The following is a 19,100-nucleotide window of genomic DNA, read 5'->3' on the forward strand; positions in this document are numbered from 1 at the left end:
GAGACGATGTGGAGAAATAGAAACACTATTACACCGTTGGTGGGACTGTAAACTAGTTCAACCATTGTGAAAGACAGTGTGGCAATTCCTCAAGGATCTAGAACTAGAAATACCGTTTGACCCAGCCATCCCATTGCTGGATATATACCCAAAGGATTATAAATAATGCTGCTATAAAGACACATGCACATGAATATTTATTGCAGCACTATTCACAATAGCAAAGACTTGGAACCAACCCAAATCTCCATCAATGATAGACTGCATTAAGAAAATGTGGCACATCTACACCAAAGAATACTATGCAGTCATAAAAAGGATGAGTTCATGTCCTTTGTAGGGACATGGATGAAGCTGGAAACCATTGTTCTGAGCAAACTATTGCAAGGACAGGAAACCAAACACCACATGTTCTCTCATAGGTGGGAAATGAACAATGAGAACACCTGGACACAGGGTGGGGAACATCACACACCGGCACCTGTCATGGGGTGGGAGAAGGGGGAGGGATAGCATTAGGGGATATGCCTAATGTAAATGATGAGTTAATGGGTGCAGCACACCAACACGGCACACGTATCCTAGAACTTAAAGTATTTAAAAAAAAAAAAAAAAGAGTTGATGCTAATGATGGTAATAACGATGACAATAATAACAGCAGCTCTGATGTCATGGAGACTTTCTACACACACTTCATTATGCTAAGGGCTTTACCTTAGTTCATTTACTCTTTATAAGAGCACAATAAAGTCAATGTGACTAACCCCACTTAACAGATGAGGAACTTGAGGCTCAGAGGTTCAAGGTCACATGGCCGTGGCGAATGAGGAGTCAAATCCAAGCTTCTGTGATGGCAGAGCCTTGGCTCTCACCTGCCCTGAAAGACCACAGCTGGGATCTTAGCAAAAGCCAGCGCCTGCTTGGGTAAGGAAGGAGGGCTAAACCTCAGTTAGAGCAGGTGCGGGAAGCACCACGCTGTTCACCTGACTTCACTTAATCCTTTCACGAGACAGCCTTCTTCCTGTGTGAACAGCCAGCGGGAGAGGTCAGTTATCCACTCCGAGTCATCTACACAGCTAGGAAGGGGTAAGGCTGGACTCAGAACCTGGTATTTGAGGCTCTACCACACCACGGTGTGTGGTGAAGCCAGGCACCAGGGTGTCACTCTCGTCCGACCCTGGGAAGACCACTGTCCCACAACAGAACAGTATTAGCACTGCTGATAAGGTAGATGCAATTCGCACCGCGCTGCCTGTACACCGGGGCTTGAACCAAGGGCACTTCCTATGTTCGTCCATGGGATCTGCCCAGAGGACCCTGTGTGGTGAGTCCAAATGACGGACAAGGAGCAATATGGAAATTCACTGACTGTGACCACAGGGCTGTGACACAGCCAGGCCACAGCAGGGAAGTAATAGCTTCGGGAGTTTCCTGAGGCCCAACAGGCTGCTTCCCAACCAGCTACCAGCACCGCTTCATAAACAGGGAGTTTTTTGGCCAACTCTTGCCCCAAAAGCCAGGAGCGTCCAGAGAACTCTCCGGCGTCTCAGTCTGAGTACAGATGGGCTTGTATCACACAGCAGAGCGCTCACACACGGCCCCCAGAGACTGCAGTCATGACAACCCCTGTTTTACAGACGACAAAAATGAAGCTCAGAGCTGTTTGTGATTTCCCACAAGTCACCAGCAAGTGGCTGAGATCTGACCTCAGGTGCTTCTAAGACCACGATCCGTCCTCTCTGCTCCAGCACCTGCACTGTGTTTATAACCGGTTCCCCCACCTGGGTTCCGGATCTCTCTAGCTGTAGCGACACTGCTGGAAAACAAACCCAGAGGTAGTCAGTTCTCGCCTAAGCCAGGCCTGGGCACCTCTGAGGGCCCAGAGCTTAAAACCCTGACACATAAAGTGAGGGGTGGCCGCTGGAGCAGTCCCCACCCGAATCACAGAGCTGTCCCTGGGTGCTCCCAAGCCTCTGACCATCTTGCCTCGGACCACCCCAGGGAGGGGGCCAGGTCTCATCTCTGAATCCCCCATGCGGGGCCCTGGGCCAGGTGGATGGCTGGTGCTTGGGAGGGAACTGCTGAACCCAAGACCCAGTGCACACTGGGACTGGGCCAATGACGGAGCCTGGGGCCTGTGATTGGCTTCCGAACAGAAGGGATATTGAGTCTCCATCTGGGGGACTAGCATGTGCCACTAGGTGCCAAGATCGAGTGGGATGCCGATTAAGATCCTGGCTTGGACTGGGGCAGGAGGTGGGATCTGAACCCTTGTCCAGTGGCCCATGCTGGGGAGGTGCTGCAGAGAGATGCTCCACTGATACCTGGGTGCCACCCACGGGAGAGGCCAGCGGGTGCTCAGACCCGAGCTGGGCAGAGGGGTGGTCCCGGGACCCCTACCCACATACAATTCACCACAGATGCACTGTGTATCAGTTTGTGTGCTGTGTGTATAACTGTGCCCTACATAGAAACATCTCTAAAAAGAAAGAAAAAGTTAAAAAAAAAAAGTAAGCCAGCAAGGACAAATGTTCACTCCCATCGACAATGAGCGGTTTAGATAACCCCTGAGTGAGGGCGTTTCCTGCCCCACCTTCCTCCAAATAAACCCACGATAGCGTGCGTGGCAGCCTTCAAACCCCGATCACACCCTGGAAGCTTCTGAGGAAAGGCTCCGATGCCAGGCGCAGAGGAAAGAATGACCAGGAAAGCCTGTTGCCTGAGATAAGTCCTGACTGTGAAGCCAGCGGCCGCGCACTCAGTGCTTACCCAACTTGCTCCTTTAATCCCCAGAGCGGTACATGAGGGCAGAGGGTGCTGGTGAGGAAGCTGAACTCTGCGCCTGGGAGGCAGGACGAGGACTGAGAGCAGGTCCACTGGACTGCCGTGCTCGAGGGCAGAAGGCCCAGGTGCCATGCGGCCTGGGGGTCTCAGAGCTGCCTGAGGCCTGTCAGGCGCATGTCAGGATGCGGAGACCCCTTTATGTCCCCGTATTCACACGCTCCCTTCCGAGGGGTCACCTGTCGTTGCAGCTAGCTTGTCTTCCCTCCAGAAGAATCACTTTCCTCCTTTCCTCCCACCTGTCCCTGACTCATGGTTTCCAGAAAATGGAAATTTAGTTGACAGTAAACCTCGTGTGCAGCGCCTGCCGCGTGCCATGTGCTCTCCAAGGGCTCCCCATGCGTCAGCCTGTGCAGCAATCCCAGCAACTCAGCTGGGCGGGTGCTCTTGGCACCCCCATTTTATAGGCAGGAAAATGGAAACACAGTGAGGGACTGCCCTGGCCCCAGGCCACACAGCTGGTGAGAGCTGGGATCTGAACCTGGGAGCCTGGCCCCAGCGTCTGTGCTCTACCATCTCAATAACAACGTCTCACAAGGAGGGTGGCCCGGCTCACACCTGAGGAGGACGACGATTTCCCCATATCACAAGGGCACTGGTGGGCACATGGTGGCTCGCGCCTGTAATCCCAGCACTTCAGGAGGCTGAGGTGGGAGGATCGCTTGAGGCCAGGAATTCAAGACTAGCTTGGGCAACATAAAGAGATCCCATCTCTAAAAAGAAAGAAAAAATTAAAAAAAAAAAAAAGTAAGCCAGGCAGGTGGTGTGCACCTGTAGTCCCAGCTACTTGGGAGTCTAAGGTGGGAGAATTCCTTGAGCCCAGGTGTTCGAGGCTGCAGTGACCTGTAACTGCGGCACTGTACTCCAGCCTCGGTGACAGAGTATCTTAAAAAACGAAACGAAAAGCACTTAGGTTTTTTTTCAACTTTTTTTTTTTTTTTGAGACAGAGTCTCGCTCTGTCGCCCAGGCTGGAGTGCAGTGGCGTGATCTCGGCTCAATGCAAGCTCCGCCTCCTGGTTTCATGCCATTCTCCTGCCTCAGCCTCCTGAGTAGCTGGGACTACAGGCGCCTGTCACCTCGCCCAGCTAATTTTTTGTATTTTTAGTACAGGCGGGGTTTCACTGTGTTAGTCATGATGGTCTCAATTTCCTGACCTCGTGATCCGCCCGCCTCGGACTCCCAAAGTGCTGGAATTACAGGTGTGAGCCACCGTGCCCGGCCATTTGTTTACTTTTAAAATAAAGCATATTCTAGGCAGAAATGTCACGAAATACAGAACTCTAAGGAGATTTGAAGTCACCCACAATCAGAGGAGTCAGGGTCCCCATGGGGGGCTATGAGCCCCAGCAACAGGCCCATCGTCACTTGTCACTCCCGAGCCTGTTCTGTGAACCGCGAGCGTGGTCTGCACTCCCAGGTGCTCAGCCCAGTGGGAGGCTTCGGCCTGCCTGAGGCGGGGTCTGGACAGAAGCCTCCTCCTCTGGGTCTCCCAGCCTGGGGCTCCACTTCCTGGCAGCTCCCACAAGTCCAAGAGGGGTGCAGGGGAAGGAGGGAGAGGGCAAGTGGACTTCCTTGCCTTGGCCCAGACCAGCTTGGAAGTCTGTGACCCCAGTCTGACCAGGTTGGTGGATGAATGGGAGGCGCTGGACACAGGTTGTCGTGGAGGTGAGGCTGGGTGTCCCCAGACTGGCAGGCCCACGAGGAAGGAATGAGGAACCCTCCTGTGCATGGGCCTCTCTGTGACAGGCCTCAGCACAGGCCCCAGTGGTTAGCAGAGTCCCTGCCTTGGGACTGCCCTGGCTTTGGGTGGGCCTGTTATCCTAGGATGGGATGCCTCTGGCCACTGGGGCCAAGCCAGGCCTGGGATGGGAGGGCAGGCAGCAGGCAGGGTGTGAGGGACCTGACTGCCCACCCAGGAAGCAGGAAAGAGGGCTGCGCCTTGCCCAGTTCAGGGAGGGAGGGGGTGGGCAGGCAGGCAGGTGCCTGATGCATCCTGCTACCCCAACATGCCTCAGGCATAAGGCACCTGCACATTTAACCCTCCCATGAATGGGGCCTTAGAACCCCCATTTCACAGATGAGAAACGGAGGCCCAGAGAGGTTCAGACACTTGTCAAAGGTCACAGAGCTAATGGGGGACATGTTGGGCCCAAACAAGGCTTTGTGAGTGCAAAGCTCGGGTCTCCCACCTCACGCAGCTCCGTTGGGATTTTAACCCAGTTCAGAAGATGCCACCTCACCTAGAGCCCTGTGCTGCCCTGTGGACAGGACGCTTCCTGCCAGCCTCGCTGCTTTTCCTGACTCACACAATCTCCCACAAAGTGTGGGCAGAATGTGGTGGCCTCAGGGTGGCCTCATGCTTGGGAAGGCCTGGGGCATGACAAGGCTCATGCGGGAGCACATTCAGACCACTTTGCTCCCACTATGCGACATCCAGAAGTATCTGCTCCCTTTAAAGACAAACCAACTGGTCCGGGGATTTGATCCCAGGCTGAAAAACAGCGGCTGTTACCCCTGAGGCTGGGATACCTCAGGAAAACTCCCTCTCTCTCCACCTGTGCGGTCATCCCATCCGGGACCTTCCCAGGCCCCACAGCAGATCTGCTAGCCTTAAATGCTCCAGGGACCTTTGAGTTTCTACAGAGTTACCATGTGCTCCAGGAATGAGCAGTTTTAAGTTTCCAAACAGGATGGGCATGGTGGCTCATGCCTGTAATCCTAGCACTTTGGGAGGCCGAGGTGGGCAGATCACTTGAGGTCAAGAGTTCAAGACCAGCCTGGCCAATGTGGCGAAATCCTGTCTCTACTAAAAAACACAAAAATTAGCCGGGCTAGGTGGTAGACGCCTGTAATCCCAGCTACTGGGGAGGTTGAGGCAGGAGAATGGCTTGAACCTGCGAGGCAGAGGTTGCAGTGAGCTGAGATCGCACCACTGCACTGCAGCCTGGGCGACAGAGCGAGACTCCATCGCAAAAAAAAAAGAAAAAGAAAAAGAAAAAGTAAGTACATATAAGAAAGAACTACCTAGAAGAATCACAGACTTTTTAAAAATTACAAAACAGGCTGGGCACAGTGGTTCACACCTGTAATCTTTGGGAGGCTAAAGTGGGCAGATTACTTGAGGTCAGGAGTTCGAGACCAGCCTGGCCAACATGGCAAAACCCCGTCTCTACTAAAAATACAAAAATTAGCTGGGCTTGGTGGCGGGCACCTGTGATTCTACCTACTGGGGAGGCTGAGGCAGGAGAATGGCTTGAACCTTGGAAGAAGAAATTGCAGTGAGCGGAACTACTGCAGATAAGTCCCCTGGCCCTGTCTCCCGGTCATTAGGACAACCCCAAATTCATCTGCATTTCCCTGAAGTTCCCCAAGGGAGGGGCCTCTTCCAGCTGAGCTGCAGCCCATCAAGGGCTCTTTTAAAATCTAACGTTTGCGAAGAGTCCCCAGCAGTAGATGGGAGCCGATCAGAAGCGCGTCCTACCCCTGTGGCCCCAGTGTGCCGCAGTTCCACACTCTGCCCATCTGAGCTCTACAGCAGCCCCGCTGAGCCCTTGATGTCACTGCTCTTAGCACTTGGCAATACTTAGGTTCAGAGGGACTGAGTACAGGGACAAGTATGGTATTTGGCGTAAAGTCTGGCCTGGCGTAGGTATGCAACAAAAGCTGGATGAAAGAATGAATAAATAGGTGGATAAATGAAGGTGTGAATCACACACAGGTGCCCAGCAGGAAAAGAGCTGGACTCTAAATGACTACAAATCCCAAAGCTCTTCTTCGCCTCCCGAATCTGCGTTCTTTTCATCACCCCACCCCGCCTGCACCTCACGCGGTGATTTTTTTTCCACATCAGCCTCGACCTGCATTTGGAATAGTTTTCCTTTTCAAGGATCTCCAGGAAATTTTTGCAACTTAGGTTACTTTTCAAAAGTGTCAAATTCTAATGATGCAGGGACCTTCCTGTGGGAACACGCGGCAACTGATCAGTCCTCCGAGAAGACACGCATTTTACAGACGCGAAACCTGAAGCCCAGAGGAGCCAAGAACACTGGCCACAGTTCCACAGCAGCTCAGGCCTGCGGCTGCATTTCCTCAACGCTGAGATGCAAGTTTCCTGCAATCCAGTGTGCGATGAATGCCATGTGGCTTTTATCCTTCAAAGCACTGTTAGGGAATCAATGACGCATCTCGCCCTCAATAGTATGGTCAAGTGGCGGGAACACAGCTGCGTCATAAATGGTGGCTACTCCCGTGGGCCAGGTGTTCACCTCGCAGAGATGTCTGCTCTGTGCCAGGCACTCAGGGCTGGCCCCTCCCATCTCTTTCCCAATGCCAGATGCAGCCATACTTGTGCCACCTCCCAGCCTGGGACCAGAGGCTCAGAGAAGATGACCAATCTTCCAAGGTCACAACTAGTATGTGGCACAGGTGGGACTGGAACCTAGCACGGTCTGACTCTGAGTCTGTGCCTTTCCTGATGTATCTCACTTTGGAGCCCTTTGAGCAGCTGGGGGTGTTTGGGTCCAACCAGTTTGAGGCCTCCAATGAGCCAGCAACTGAAGCAGCCCGCTGGGTGTGGGGAGGGAAGTTGTTGGGAAAACACAGTTATCAGGCCCAAATTGTGTTGCGCTCCCCCAAGGTGGAAGAGGCTGCTGGAAGCATAATCCCATTTTGTGGAGGTTTTGGGGCTGGGCGTGAGCTGCTCCTCTGCCTAGCCCCATCCAGAACCCCTCCTGGCTTGCCCTGACTGTCCTGGGCCCTTGGCGATGGCCCCGACCCCCACCTGTGCCCTGGCAGCTGGGTGATGTGGGGCAGGCAGGGGGTCTGGACGCAGATGGGGGAGAACAGAGTCCTCATTCATGAGCATGTTTATGAAGAAGGAAAAAATGTGTGCCAACTGCGTTATGAAACTCAGACCTTTAGTGCTTAATGAGAAATAGGAGTCAGGCCCAAAACAGCAGAAGGCCCAGAGGTTCATGGTGTTTGTAAAAACCAGCTGGAATTGGGGAGCTGGAGTGGACAGCAGGGCCAGTCTCTGGCCTGGAGGCTTCTATCTCCATCAGAGCAAGGAGACCCCTCCAAAAATCCGGGGAGATGCCCTAACCTGGCTGCCGCTGGGAGAGCTGGCACCTTTCTTTGTCTTGAAGACACTCAGGTCTGTGGTGTGTTCTTGGAGACACTCTCTTAGTGGGATCTGGAATTCCACTTGGCTGGGGGTGGAGGTCACTGAATGCAGTTATGCCCTCACCCGACCTCTGCTGCTGGGACCACGAGGCGGGGCTGGTCCTGAACCCCTGGGCACACCCCACCCTTTCCTCTCCGGTGCCAAAGTCAGGGCAGAGGAGACTATGTGGGGACGCTGCCTCCACGATCTCCTTCAAACCAGCAAATGCCATCTTATGACTGTGTGTGCCCATGTGTTCACCTTCGCAGACACCACAGGCCTTGCCAGTAGAGCACAGGGGGCACCCCCAAGGTACCTCCCAGCCATTTCTCCAGCTCACCAGGCCCTCAGAAGCTGCCCTCTGTCCCTCCAAACCCTGAGCAGACTCCAGGAGCAACACACACATGACAGAATGAACAAACGCTGCCCAGCCGCGTGACGACACAGGGCCTCAGGGAAACCCCGCCCACCCACACAGACAACACCCCAGGCACCGGGCTGCCAAGCGGTCTCCCTGCAGGCTGAGGGCCCCGGGAGCCCTGGTTCTAGACAGGCAGCATGCACTGGATAAATGTGACAACACAGCTGGACCCCCAACCCCTCCGAAAAGTCCAGCAACCACAAGCAGCTGCATCGGAAAACGCCCATCTCTGGATTCCAAGCTCCTGAGAGTGGCGCAGAGCCTGTTCCGAAGGAAGGAGTTTGTGGAGCGAGCAAGCAGGAGGTGTCTGCCGAGTGTCTGCAGACCTGAGCTTGTCTGTGGAACCACATGGCTCTGTGGGGGGCAGAAGGGAACAGTCAATGAGGTCCCTCAAACTGGGGCTCCTGGAACCAGGTGCTCACGGGTTTGAGATGTGTCAGGTGGAACGTGTGGATGACAAGGCTGGAGAGACCTTTAGGGGTCACGGATTAAGAACTGTACTCCCCTCTACCTTAGTCACACAACTGAGGTTCAGGGAGCGGGAGGGACAGGCACAGAAGGAGCCAGCTCAGAAGCCACACCACTCAGGGCAGCCCCGGGTCCACGGGTCTCCTACACCCACACACAGGCACACGCAACACCAATGTGCGCACACAGACACCCAGGCACACGGCACAAATACGCAGAGCCACACACCCAAGACAGACTCACACACTCCTGCCCATGACCCCTCACTCACTCAGACACACACATATGCACAGATGCTCACACCCCAAAGACACACGGCATACACGGCTCACACAATACAAACACACATGGGCTCATGCACATACCTGCAAACATATACAGAGAAACACACATGCTCTCCAACCCTAGAGCACAAATGGTTATACCCACATGCATGCAGCCACAGCCACTCGTGCACAAAACTAGCACAAGTGAGTAGACATACCCACTCTTGTGCATTTCACACACACACACACCCCTACAGAGAAATTCACATGCATGCCCACACCCATCTCCTATAAACACCCACACTCAGCAGACCACGTGTGCCATCGCACCCACATCCACCCATGGCCATTCACGCACACAAAGACACTCACAAGCTCAGAGGATCCCACACACCCAACACACCAGAGATGTCCACATACTCACAGACACACTTGGGAACCCTTGTGCTCCTGCACACCCTGGCAGATGTATCCAGATCCTCACACACACACAAACTCGTGCAGACGTATGTACACATGTATGCTTGGGCATGTACCTTACACATGTGCCCAGGCACTCAAGCATACAGGTACAAAGCCATGCATGCACCCCACGTGTGTGTATACACACACCATATGTTCACAGATATACAACCATAGCCACCTGTGCACACACCCACGTGTCCCTCACCCACCTGTACATATGCACCCTGTATGCCTGTACTCACAGCCACATTTGTGCTTATGCACACTCTTGCACACACCAGCTCGTGTGCACTCACACACACACCACTCTACCTGCGTAGTTTGAACCAACACACACAGCCGCACCCAGCAGCAAAGCCCATTCTCCTCCCGCCCGGCCTGGGGGCGCGCACGCGGGGAGCACTCACAGCAGCTTGAGGATTTCCACGTAGCAGCCGAGCGTGCGGTCGGCCTGGGGGCCCAGCTCGATGCTCATGGTGCTGCAGGCGGGGCTGACCATGAGGCAGTCGATGAGGTTGGGCTCGCTGTCGTTGCCCGCGCTGGCTGTCAGCGCCGGCTTGGCAGTGCTGGTGCGTTCCACCTCCACGTGGATCTCACTGGAGGCCACGACCACCGACTTGAGCCGGGCCTCAGACAGCGTGGCTTCCTGAGACACCAGGTCCGGGCTGGGGTGCAGAAGGCGCAGAGGTAAAGTGGGCTTCCGGTCGCACGGCTGCTGGCAGCCATTCCGGATTTCCTTCAGGCTTGGGGAATTGTCGCGGCTGGGGGAAGAGGCGGGAGAGGGCACATGAGTACAGGCACCGTTCATGATGCACCATGACCCACCAGGCTAAAGGCCTTCCTGAATCCCAGGATGAGGCCACAATGTAATACTATCATCATCCCTGTGCTAGAAATGAGGAAACTGAGGCTCAGCCTGGGTCCGCAGCTTGCCCAAGGTCTAGACAGGAAGAGGTGGGGATGGCAGCCCAACCCAGGTTGCCTGTCTCTACAGTCCATGCTGTCACTTCAGCACATAACAGGCGCTCAATAAACCTTTGCTGACCGACTGAATGGATGCTGATCTCTACATGACAGCCATAAGGCTCTTGGCATTCTCCACCAAAACACCACTGGCCACTTTCTTGATAAGCCAACGGGATCTACTATTTTGCTTTTAGTTGCTTCCTGCGGTTTAACTATCCTCCAATCCCTGACCTCACAATGTCCTCCAGGACTCTGCTCTCCTGCCCCCAAACCCAGCCAAGTGAGCAAGCTCAGTATCTGCCCTCCTGGGAACCCACGTCAATGGGATCCCAAACCCCAGAATTCCAGCCTGGGCCCCGGAGTCTAGCCCTCCTGTCTGCAGAACCCCCACTCCTCCTGGGTAACCTTCCAGGCACAGCATCTCTGACTGCTCGGAGGAACAGAAGCCTGCACAAGTGTTAACAGGTGCTAACTCAGAAAGGGGCTCTATGGCATTATTAATCTCACATTTGTTAGGGAAATGCTGGGGCAAACGAGATGACACTAGGCCTCTTAACGGCAGGACCTGTCAGAGCCTTGACCTGGTTAAAGTCCCTCCTCTGACTGAGTGCTTCCCAAGGTGCCCAGTTGCCTGGGAGGTGCATTGTTGTAAGGGACAGTAGTACCATCAACGGGTTCCTCTGCTGGAGCCCATGGCCGGCACAGTGCTAAGTGCAGTCATACAGATGCTCACAGACATCACTGAACAGTGATTCCTGTCTCTGTGCCACAGGCGAGGAAAGACAGTCTCAGAAGTTAAATGATCTACCCCTAATTAAACAGCCCATGAGTTGATGGAGATGGGATTTGAAACCAGATCTCCCGGACCCCAAAGCCCAGGATCCTTCTAACTAGGTTGGCTTCCAAGGTCCCCTAAGATCTGTGCAGGTCCCCTCCTCCAGGAAGTCTTCCTTGATTTCTTCCTGCTACTCTTGCCCTTCCTACCCTCGAACTCCTCCTAAACCAAAGCTTTCCACCCCTGGCTGGACACCAGGATCCCCCGGGTATACTTCTAAACATCCCAAACCCCAGTTAGACAGGAATCTCCAGCGTGGGACCTGGACATGAGCAATTTTTAAGGTTCCTCATGTGTGTGGTCAAGGTTGAGATCCACTAATCCAAGACTTCGAGCACAATGGCATGATTGAGAACAGCTGCTTATCTAGTCCTTCCCCAGATGTGTCACAGGCATGGATCCTGTGCCTCTAAAGGGGCTCCCAGGCTTGAGGACAGAGCCACACTGCAGACATTCTGCTTGGGGAATTGCTGTGGCTGGGGGAAGGGGTGGGAGGGAGCCTGTGAGTAGCCCTTCCAAGGGCTGTGTGCAGAACTTGAGCCCCATGCACAGGAAGGGTCTGAGTGGATCCAGCACATGCCAGAAACCAGGCCCGAGCTGAGCCCACCAAGGGTGTTTTATAAATATACTTTCAGCTTTGCTGGGACAAATAATCCGCCGGCTGAAGTCCGAGAATTCTATCGTTGATAAAAACTTGTGTGTGGTCTGTGATGGGGAGAGACCTAAATTCTTTGGTTCAGATCTGATTTGCTCCCCAAGTGCTCAACACTCCATTTCTCTTTGTTTGCCTTTGCCGGGTTTTAAAAGTGGATTTTCAAGGCTGTTTGGCTCAGATTGGTGATTTTCGAGAGAGCCACGCTAACCTGGGTCAAGCTGTCTGTTCTTTTCAGTGTGAGCACATTGTGTACATTTGCCCACAAAGAGCACTGTGGATGGCCTGGAGGACATGACAGGCTTTATCTTGAAGGGACTGACTGAGGGGGCGTCATGGACCTGAGCCCAAGAAACATGTTGGCAGTATCGTGCTTCTCTGGGTGACATCCAGGAAACTTATGGCATCAGCTGGAACCCAAGCTAACGTGGGCTCTGAGGGGGCTCAGCATGGCTGAGCCAGGGTGGGTGGGAGGCAGCAGGCATTGTCTCACCCTCGCCAGCCTCCAACCTGGCATCTCCTTGCCACAGCCACCTAACAGTTCCCCAGGGTCACATCTGCCCCCTACTCCATCCTCCTCACAGCAGCAGCCAGAGGGGAATGGAACTGAAATCCCATCACGTCCCTTCTCCACTTACAACCCACTATGGACTCTCCAACGCTCCCAGGATAAAAGTTCTGCCACTGAAACCCAGGACAGCCCCGCTACTTACAGTGTGATCCCCAGCCCACAGCTTCGCCTGAGAGCTTGTGACACAAGCAGAGTCTCAGGTCCTGCCCCAGACCTGCTGAATCCGAATCTTCATTTTAATGCCAAGCCCTAGAGAGTCCCAGGCACTAGGAGGTGTGAGAAGCTGCCTACTCATGGCCCAGCGCTGCTTCTCTCTCCAACTCCATCTTTTGCTTCCCTTTCCTTCTCTCTGCTCCAGTCACACTGGATTTCCTTTGGCTCCTCCCCCGCAGGGACCTCCACATTCAGCGTGCAGCAGAATGACTTGTGCAGTTTGTTTAGAATGCAGACTCCTGGGCCATACTCCAGAAATACTGCAGCCAGGAATCTATTTTAAAGAAGTCCAGGTGATTCTGAAGTAGTGGTTCAAGGACCCATAGATACAAAAACATTGTAGACGGGCACGGTGGCTCACCCCTGTAATCCCAGCACTTTTGGAGGCTGAGGGGGGAATTTCACTTGAGGCCAGGAGTTTGACACCAGTCTGGCCAACATGGCAAAATCCCATCTCTACTAAAAATACAAATAAATAAATAAAATAAAATAAAATAAAATAAAATAAAAATTAGCCAGGTGTGGTGGTGCACACCTGTAATCCCAGCTATTTGGGTGGCTGAGGCATGAAAATTGCTTCAAGACAGGATGCAGAGGTTGCAGTGAGCAGAGATTGCGCCACTGCACTCCAGCTTGGGTGACAGAGTGAAACCGTTTCCAAAAAAATCCAAAAAACAAAAACAAAATCATTGTGACCAATGGCACCTTTACCCATCACTGCCAGGCCTCTGCCCGTGTGGTTCTCTCCCTGGGTCACCTTCTTCCTGCTTCTTACCTGGAGAACAGCCAGGAGGTATCAACGTAAATATCACCTCCCTGAGGCTCCTTCCAAAAACAGATGCCAGGGCCATCCTAATTAAATCAGAATGGCACTGGGAGGGTCCTGGGCACCCTTTTGTTTCTTTTTTTTAAAAAAACCTGAGATATAACCCAAGGTACGCTGGTAAATGTCTAACAACCAACTCTCCAAAGAAAGAAGCCCTGATCTGGCTGGGCGCAATGGCTCACGCCTGTAATTCCAGCACTTTGGGAAGCCGAGGCGGGCAGATCACTTGAGGTCAGGAGTTCGAGACCAGCCTAGCCAACAAAGTAAAACCCCATCTCTACCAAAAATACAAAGATTAGCCAGGTGTGGTGGCCCACACCTGTAATCCCAGCTACTCAGGAAGCTGAGGCAGGAGAATCGCTTGAACCCAGGAGGTGGAGGCTGCAGCGAGCCAAGATTGTGCCACTGCATTCCAGCCTGGGCGACAAGAGCGAAGCTCTGTCTCAAAAAAAGGAAGAAGCCCTGATTTGCAGTGCTTACCAATTTCTTTTGTGTAAATACTCCCACCACAGCTACTTCAAGCTACCGATATGATATCATTATAGAACTTGGAAGGGACATGTTCCCAAAAGAAATGGGTGAGCTGGCTCCCGCACACTCTGGGTATAACTTAAATACTGTAGGCCAGGCGCGGTGGCTCATGCCTGTAATCCCAGCACTTTGGGAGGCCAAGGTGGGCAGATCACGAGGTCAGGAGATTGACACCATCCTGGCTAACATGGTGAAACCCCGTCTCTACTAAAAATGTAAAAAGTGAAGGCCTGGCACTACCCTTTGGCTTCCGTTTTCTCCTCTTTTTGCCTTACCGTGTTGTCAGCTCCAGAACAAGCCCTTGGGAATGAGCAGCCTCCCATCTCCACATTCTGGCCCCTGGAGTCCCTGTACTTCTTTCTCATCAGGGAAGTGATTCAAGGTGGGACATGGTCCCCTTTGAACATCGGGACCTGAGGCTGAAGGCATTAAAACAGTGACCCTCTCTCATGGCCTGCTGCAAGGAAGCAGCCCCTGATTTATCAAATGCCTTTTCCTGTCCCTTCCCAAGATCTCAGCAGTATGGCATTTGTTTGAGAAGCTCCCCCTGCCAGGTTTTCAGCGACTCGGAATGCTCTACCGCCTTCGTTTTGAGAAAAGACTGAAATACCCTCCTGCCGTACCCTAGCTCTGGCGGGGTCTGGACTCATGTTGGTCTCCTTAGAGTTGTGCAGTGTACCACCTGAACAACTGGGTGGCTGCAGCAGAGACCACTGCGTTCTGCATGTCACATCCCCTCCAATGACACCAGAGGTCACTGCAGAAAGTTCCCCATAAAGTAATGGCATCTGCATCAGTCTGCATCCTGGGAGCAGTTCTCAGCCAGCGAGGGATGGGAGCTGGTGAGTGACCCCCAGCACAGCCAGCCTCGGCTGAGCAACTCTCAGCACAGCAATTCTCAGTGTGCTCCGCATGGCCTCCTGGGGCACAGTGGGAGTGCATGCCAGCTGCCTGAAGTGGTCACCTGATTGCTTGCTTGCTTATTTATTTATTTATTTTTGAGAAGAAGTCTCACTCTGTTGCCCAGGTTGGAGTGCAGTGGTATGATCTTGGCTCACTGCAACCTCTGCCTCCCAGGTTCAAGCTATTCTCCTGCCTCAGCCTCCTGAGTAGCTGAGTACAGTCATGTGCCACCACGCCCGGCCAATTTTTGTATTTTTTTAGTAGAGACGGGGTTTCACCACATTGGCCAGGCTGGACTCAAACTCCTGACCTCAAGTGATCTGCCTGCCTTGGCCTCCCAAAGTGCTGGGATTACAGGTGTGAGCCACCGCACCCAGCCTCATCTGCTTATTAATTCATATTTTACTGCTGTCCTTCCTTCCCTGTCCCCCAGTGTTTCCTGGGACCATCTTCCTAGGAAGCCACTTCCACCCAAATGCTGGTCTTGGAGTTTCCTTTTGGAGGCTCCAAAGCCAGGCGGAGACCCTGCCTCACCTCTTCCGGTCACTTGCTACCCCACCACTCGGTTTTATTGCTCGCACGGTTTTTCTTACCCTCTGACATGATCTTGCACATTTACTTGTACATGATCTCTTCCTGGTAGAATGGAAGCCCGAAAAGAGCAGGGAATTTGTGATCTTGCTCGCTCTCTAGCACTGAAATTGTGTCAAGCACACGGCAGGCGCTCAAGAAAAACAGGTGCAGTGGTTCACGCCTGTAACCTCAGCATTCTGGGAGGTCAAAGTGGGAAGACTGCTTAAGCCCAGGAGTTTGAGGCCAGCCTGGGTAACATAGCAAGATCCTGTCTTTATAAAAAAAATTTTAAATATTAGCCACGAGTGGTGGCATGTGCCTGTGGTCCTAGCTACTTGGGAGGCTGAGGTGGGAGGACTGCTTGAGTCCAGGAGTTTGAGGCTGCAGTGAGCTATGACTGCACCACTGTATTCCAGCACAGCCTAAGTGACAGAGTGAGACCCTGTATCGAAAAAATAAAACCATGCAAATCATGGGCAAAAGCCTGTGTTCTCAAAGGCAAGACCAGACAGGCTAAACCTTACTGTCAACCCTTGTCCCCAAAAAGGGGCACATATTCACACCTCCATGTGCACACACGTACACACAGTCACGTGTATGTGTACAGTTCACACATGCATTTGTATACCCATGTGCACACATTCACACACACACCAGTGTGTCATACCTCTCCAGTAGTGAGAGATCTTCAGCATAAAACATCTGTCCCTAAAGCCAAGCAGCTCTAACAGCCTTGCAGTTGCGGTGCTGATTCAGTGCTTGCTTCTTCAGCAGCATCCCTGGGTTCTGGGCCCAGGGGAACTGGCAAATACACCGTGAAGTCTGCCCAGTAAACAGCTACTCCACCTCTCCGGCCTGGTCAGTTCTTGGTGACTTTGCCCATGATGGGGATGACAGTTTGCCCCTCCCAAGCCCTCTGGGTGGCAGTGGTTCAGCAACTGACCTGTTGATGAACTCTTCATAGCAGGAGTAGATGGCAGCCAGGCACACGGCCACCAGGTTGGGCAGGACCCGGGGGTGGGGGCAATGCCCTGTGGGGCCGTGCATGCTGGAAAAAAGCAGAGGGCCGGGGTGAGAAGCCTGCAGGAGTGAGGCCCACAGACAGGGGAAAGGGGACAAGGGAGGGCCACTGCTCAGGTACAGGACTGCCCACTCTGCCAGCACCGCTTGGGGGGCTCTGAGAGCCTTTGCTGTGCAATTGGTGGCACCAGGATTTGGGTCCTGTCTGTGCCACGTGCAGGCAGCAGAAGGCAAAGCTCCCGGCTGTGCACTCCAGATCCAGGGTTCCTGGGTTCAAACCCGAGTGGCCTTGGAAACCTCCTAAACTCTCCACTCTGTTTCTGCAGCTATAAAATGAGGACAGCGGCCACCTCCTTGGGGGGTACAGTTAGGACCAGCTTTTCTAATTCATGGACAGACCTAGCAAATGGTGGCCATATGTACTGGGACAGTCATGCTTACACCTAGTGGTTCAGGAATAATTATCCCTAACACCTCATTCTACTTTCAAACATGTCCTGCTTTGGAAGAAAAACGATGAGGGTCATTTCGGCTTAGCATAGAGTCAGCAGCATAGTCAATAAGTCCTCAATAAGTGCCACTAATTATTACTTGTCATGGCTATTTTTGTGGTCCTAAGGATAACAGCTGTACCATTTCTGGGAAGTTGCCATCAAGGCTGCTGTCACTAAGAATGGCCTAACCTGACAAGATATTGCAAACTACAGCTGGGTGGTGTCACCAGGGCTCTGGCCTGAGGGCATGTCACAAAGCCACCCACAAACGGCTTCGTGAGTTCCAGGTGAGCATATTTAGGAAATGTGTAGTTTCAGAACTTGTTTAAATGGGTTATTGTGGTTTTCTTAAAAGATGAGAAGAGTCTGGGGGCAGTGGCTCACGCCTGTAATCCCAGCACTTTAGGAGGCCGATGTAGGTGGATCTCCTGAGGTCAGGAGTTCGAGACCAGCCTGGCCAACACGGTGAAACCCTGTCTCTACTAAAAATACAAAAATTAGCCAGGCATGCTAACATGTGCCTGCAATCCCAGCTACTTGGGAGGCTGAGGCAGGAGAATTGCTTGAACCCGGGAGCCGAAGGTTGCAGTGAGCCGAGATCGAGCCACTGCACTCCAGCCTGGGTGACAGAGCGAGACTCCATCTCAAAACAAACAAAAAAGATGAGAAGAACAAGAACGATGGCAGCTTGGCCTGACACGAGACTTCTGCAGCGTTCTCTGTGTATTGTGTCTACTAATCACTGGAGCATCGCACTAACTGGGCGATGGGTACTATGGTTCTTGTGTTACAGATGAGGAAACTGGAGCACGGAGAGAAAATTTAAAATTAAAATAAAAAGCAAAAACAAGCCTCCTTCAAAAAAAAAAAAAAAACCAAAACCAACACACCAACCCCAAGTACCAAAAGTGAGTGAGGAGCAAGAATATTTGGCTTCCTGTGGGTTATGTTTTAGGGGTGACTGTTCAAGCGCCCGTCGATGCTCTGGGACCACCAGGGGTGGGCGTGAGTCCTAAACACATGGCGCCCACAGCCCGAGGGGTCGTGGGACCTGAGGAAACAGTAGTGTTGCTGAGGCCCACTGCCATTTTCTGAGCTCCTATCGGGCACCGTGCAGTGGGCTAGGGGCTTCCTCATAGAGGGAGTCTTCATTTAATTACACAACAGCCCCCCAGGGATATCTGAGGAAACAGGATCAGAGAAGAAAGTGGCTCCGAGGCTAAAGAGGGGCGTCGCGCTGAAGACCCACCTCTGAATGAACTTCTTCACCACTTCCATCCCCGCGTTGAGCTCGTTCAAGGCAAGGATGTACTCCTGAGTAAACAGCCTCAGTCGCGGGCACTTCCCAAAGTCCTGCAGAGAGAGCACAGGACAGGAGTCAGGGGATGGTGCCAGGCAGGGCAGGAGCCCAGGGCAGCCACGACACCGGAAGGAAGGGCAGGACCCGGCTCTGCCTGGAGCTGTCGATGGGGAAGGCAATGGGGAAACGCCAACCCTCTCGAAAGGACAGGTGGTGTCTACTTCAAAGAACGGCACCATGACACCTGCACTTCCGCTCTGAAGGACCATCTGATGAGCAGGTGCTTTCGGCTGTAGAGAAAGCCACCCTCAAAACGCACGTGCGGGACAAATGAGATGAGAAAGAGAAAAGAGAGCCAGAAAGGCTGGGGAGACAAGAGAGGGTGCTTCTGACGGGAATGTGGAGGGTGGAAGGAGGTGTGTGAGACGTGGGTGTGAAAGGAGGTAAGTGTGAGGTGGGTGTGGAAGGAGGTGTGTGAGGTGGATGTGGAAGGATGAGAGCATGAGGTGGGTGTGGAAGGAGGAGAAAGGTGGGTGTGGAAGGTGAGTGTGAGGTGGGTGTGGAAGGAGGTGTGAGGTGGGTGTGGAAGGAGG

The 19,100-nt window shown here is 53.1% G+C and overlaps 1 protein-coding gene across 2 annotated transcripts in view; it reads right to left on the reverse strand.

Moving 5' to 3' along the window:
* The window catches only part of CMIP (c-Maf inducing protein), a 102,874-nt gene that overhangs the window by 21,080 nt on the left and 62,694 nt on the right, over positions 1-19,100 (reverse strand). For both annotated transcript variants that reach the window (XM_011990067.1, XM_011990068.1), the window contains 3 exons: positions 18,457-18,560; positions 16,637-16,741; positions 10,031-10,384 (listed from right to left, as the gene is read on the reverse strand). In XM_011990067.1, coding sequence (XP_011845457.1) covers positions 10,031-10,384; positions 16,637-16,741; positions 18,457-18,560 — 563 coding nt within the window. The remainder of the gene's footprint in view (positions 1-10,030; positions 10,385-16,636; positions 16,742-18,456; positions 18,561-19,100) is intronic.

This window comes from Mandrillus leucophaeus, unplaced genomic scaffold (assembly GCF_000951045.1).
Source record: "Mandrillus leucophaeus isolate KB7577 unplaced genomic scaffold, Mleu.le_1.0 Scaffold37, whole genome shotgun sequence".
Lineage (NCBI taxonomy): Eukaryota > Metazoa > Chordata > Mammalia > Primates > Cercopithecidae > Mandrillus > Mandrillus leucophaeus.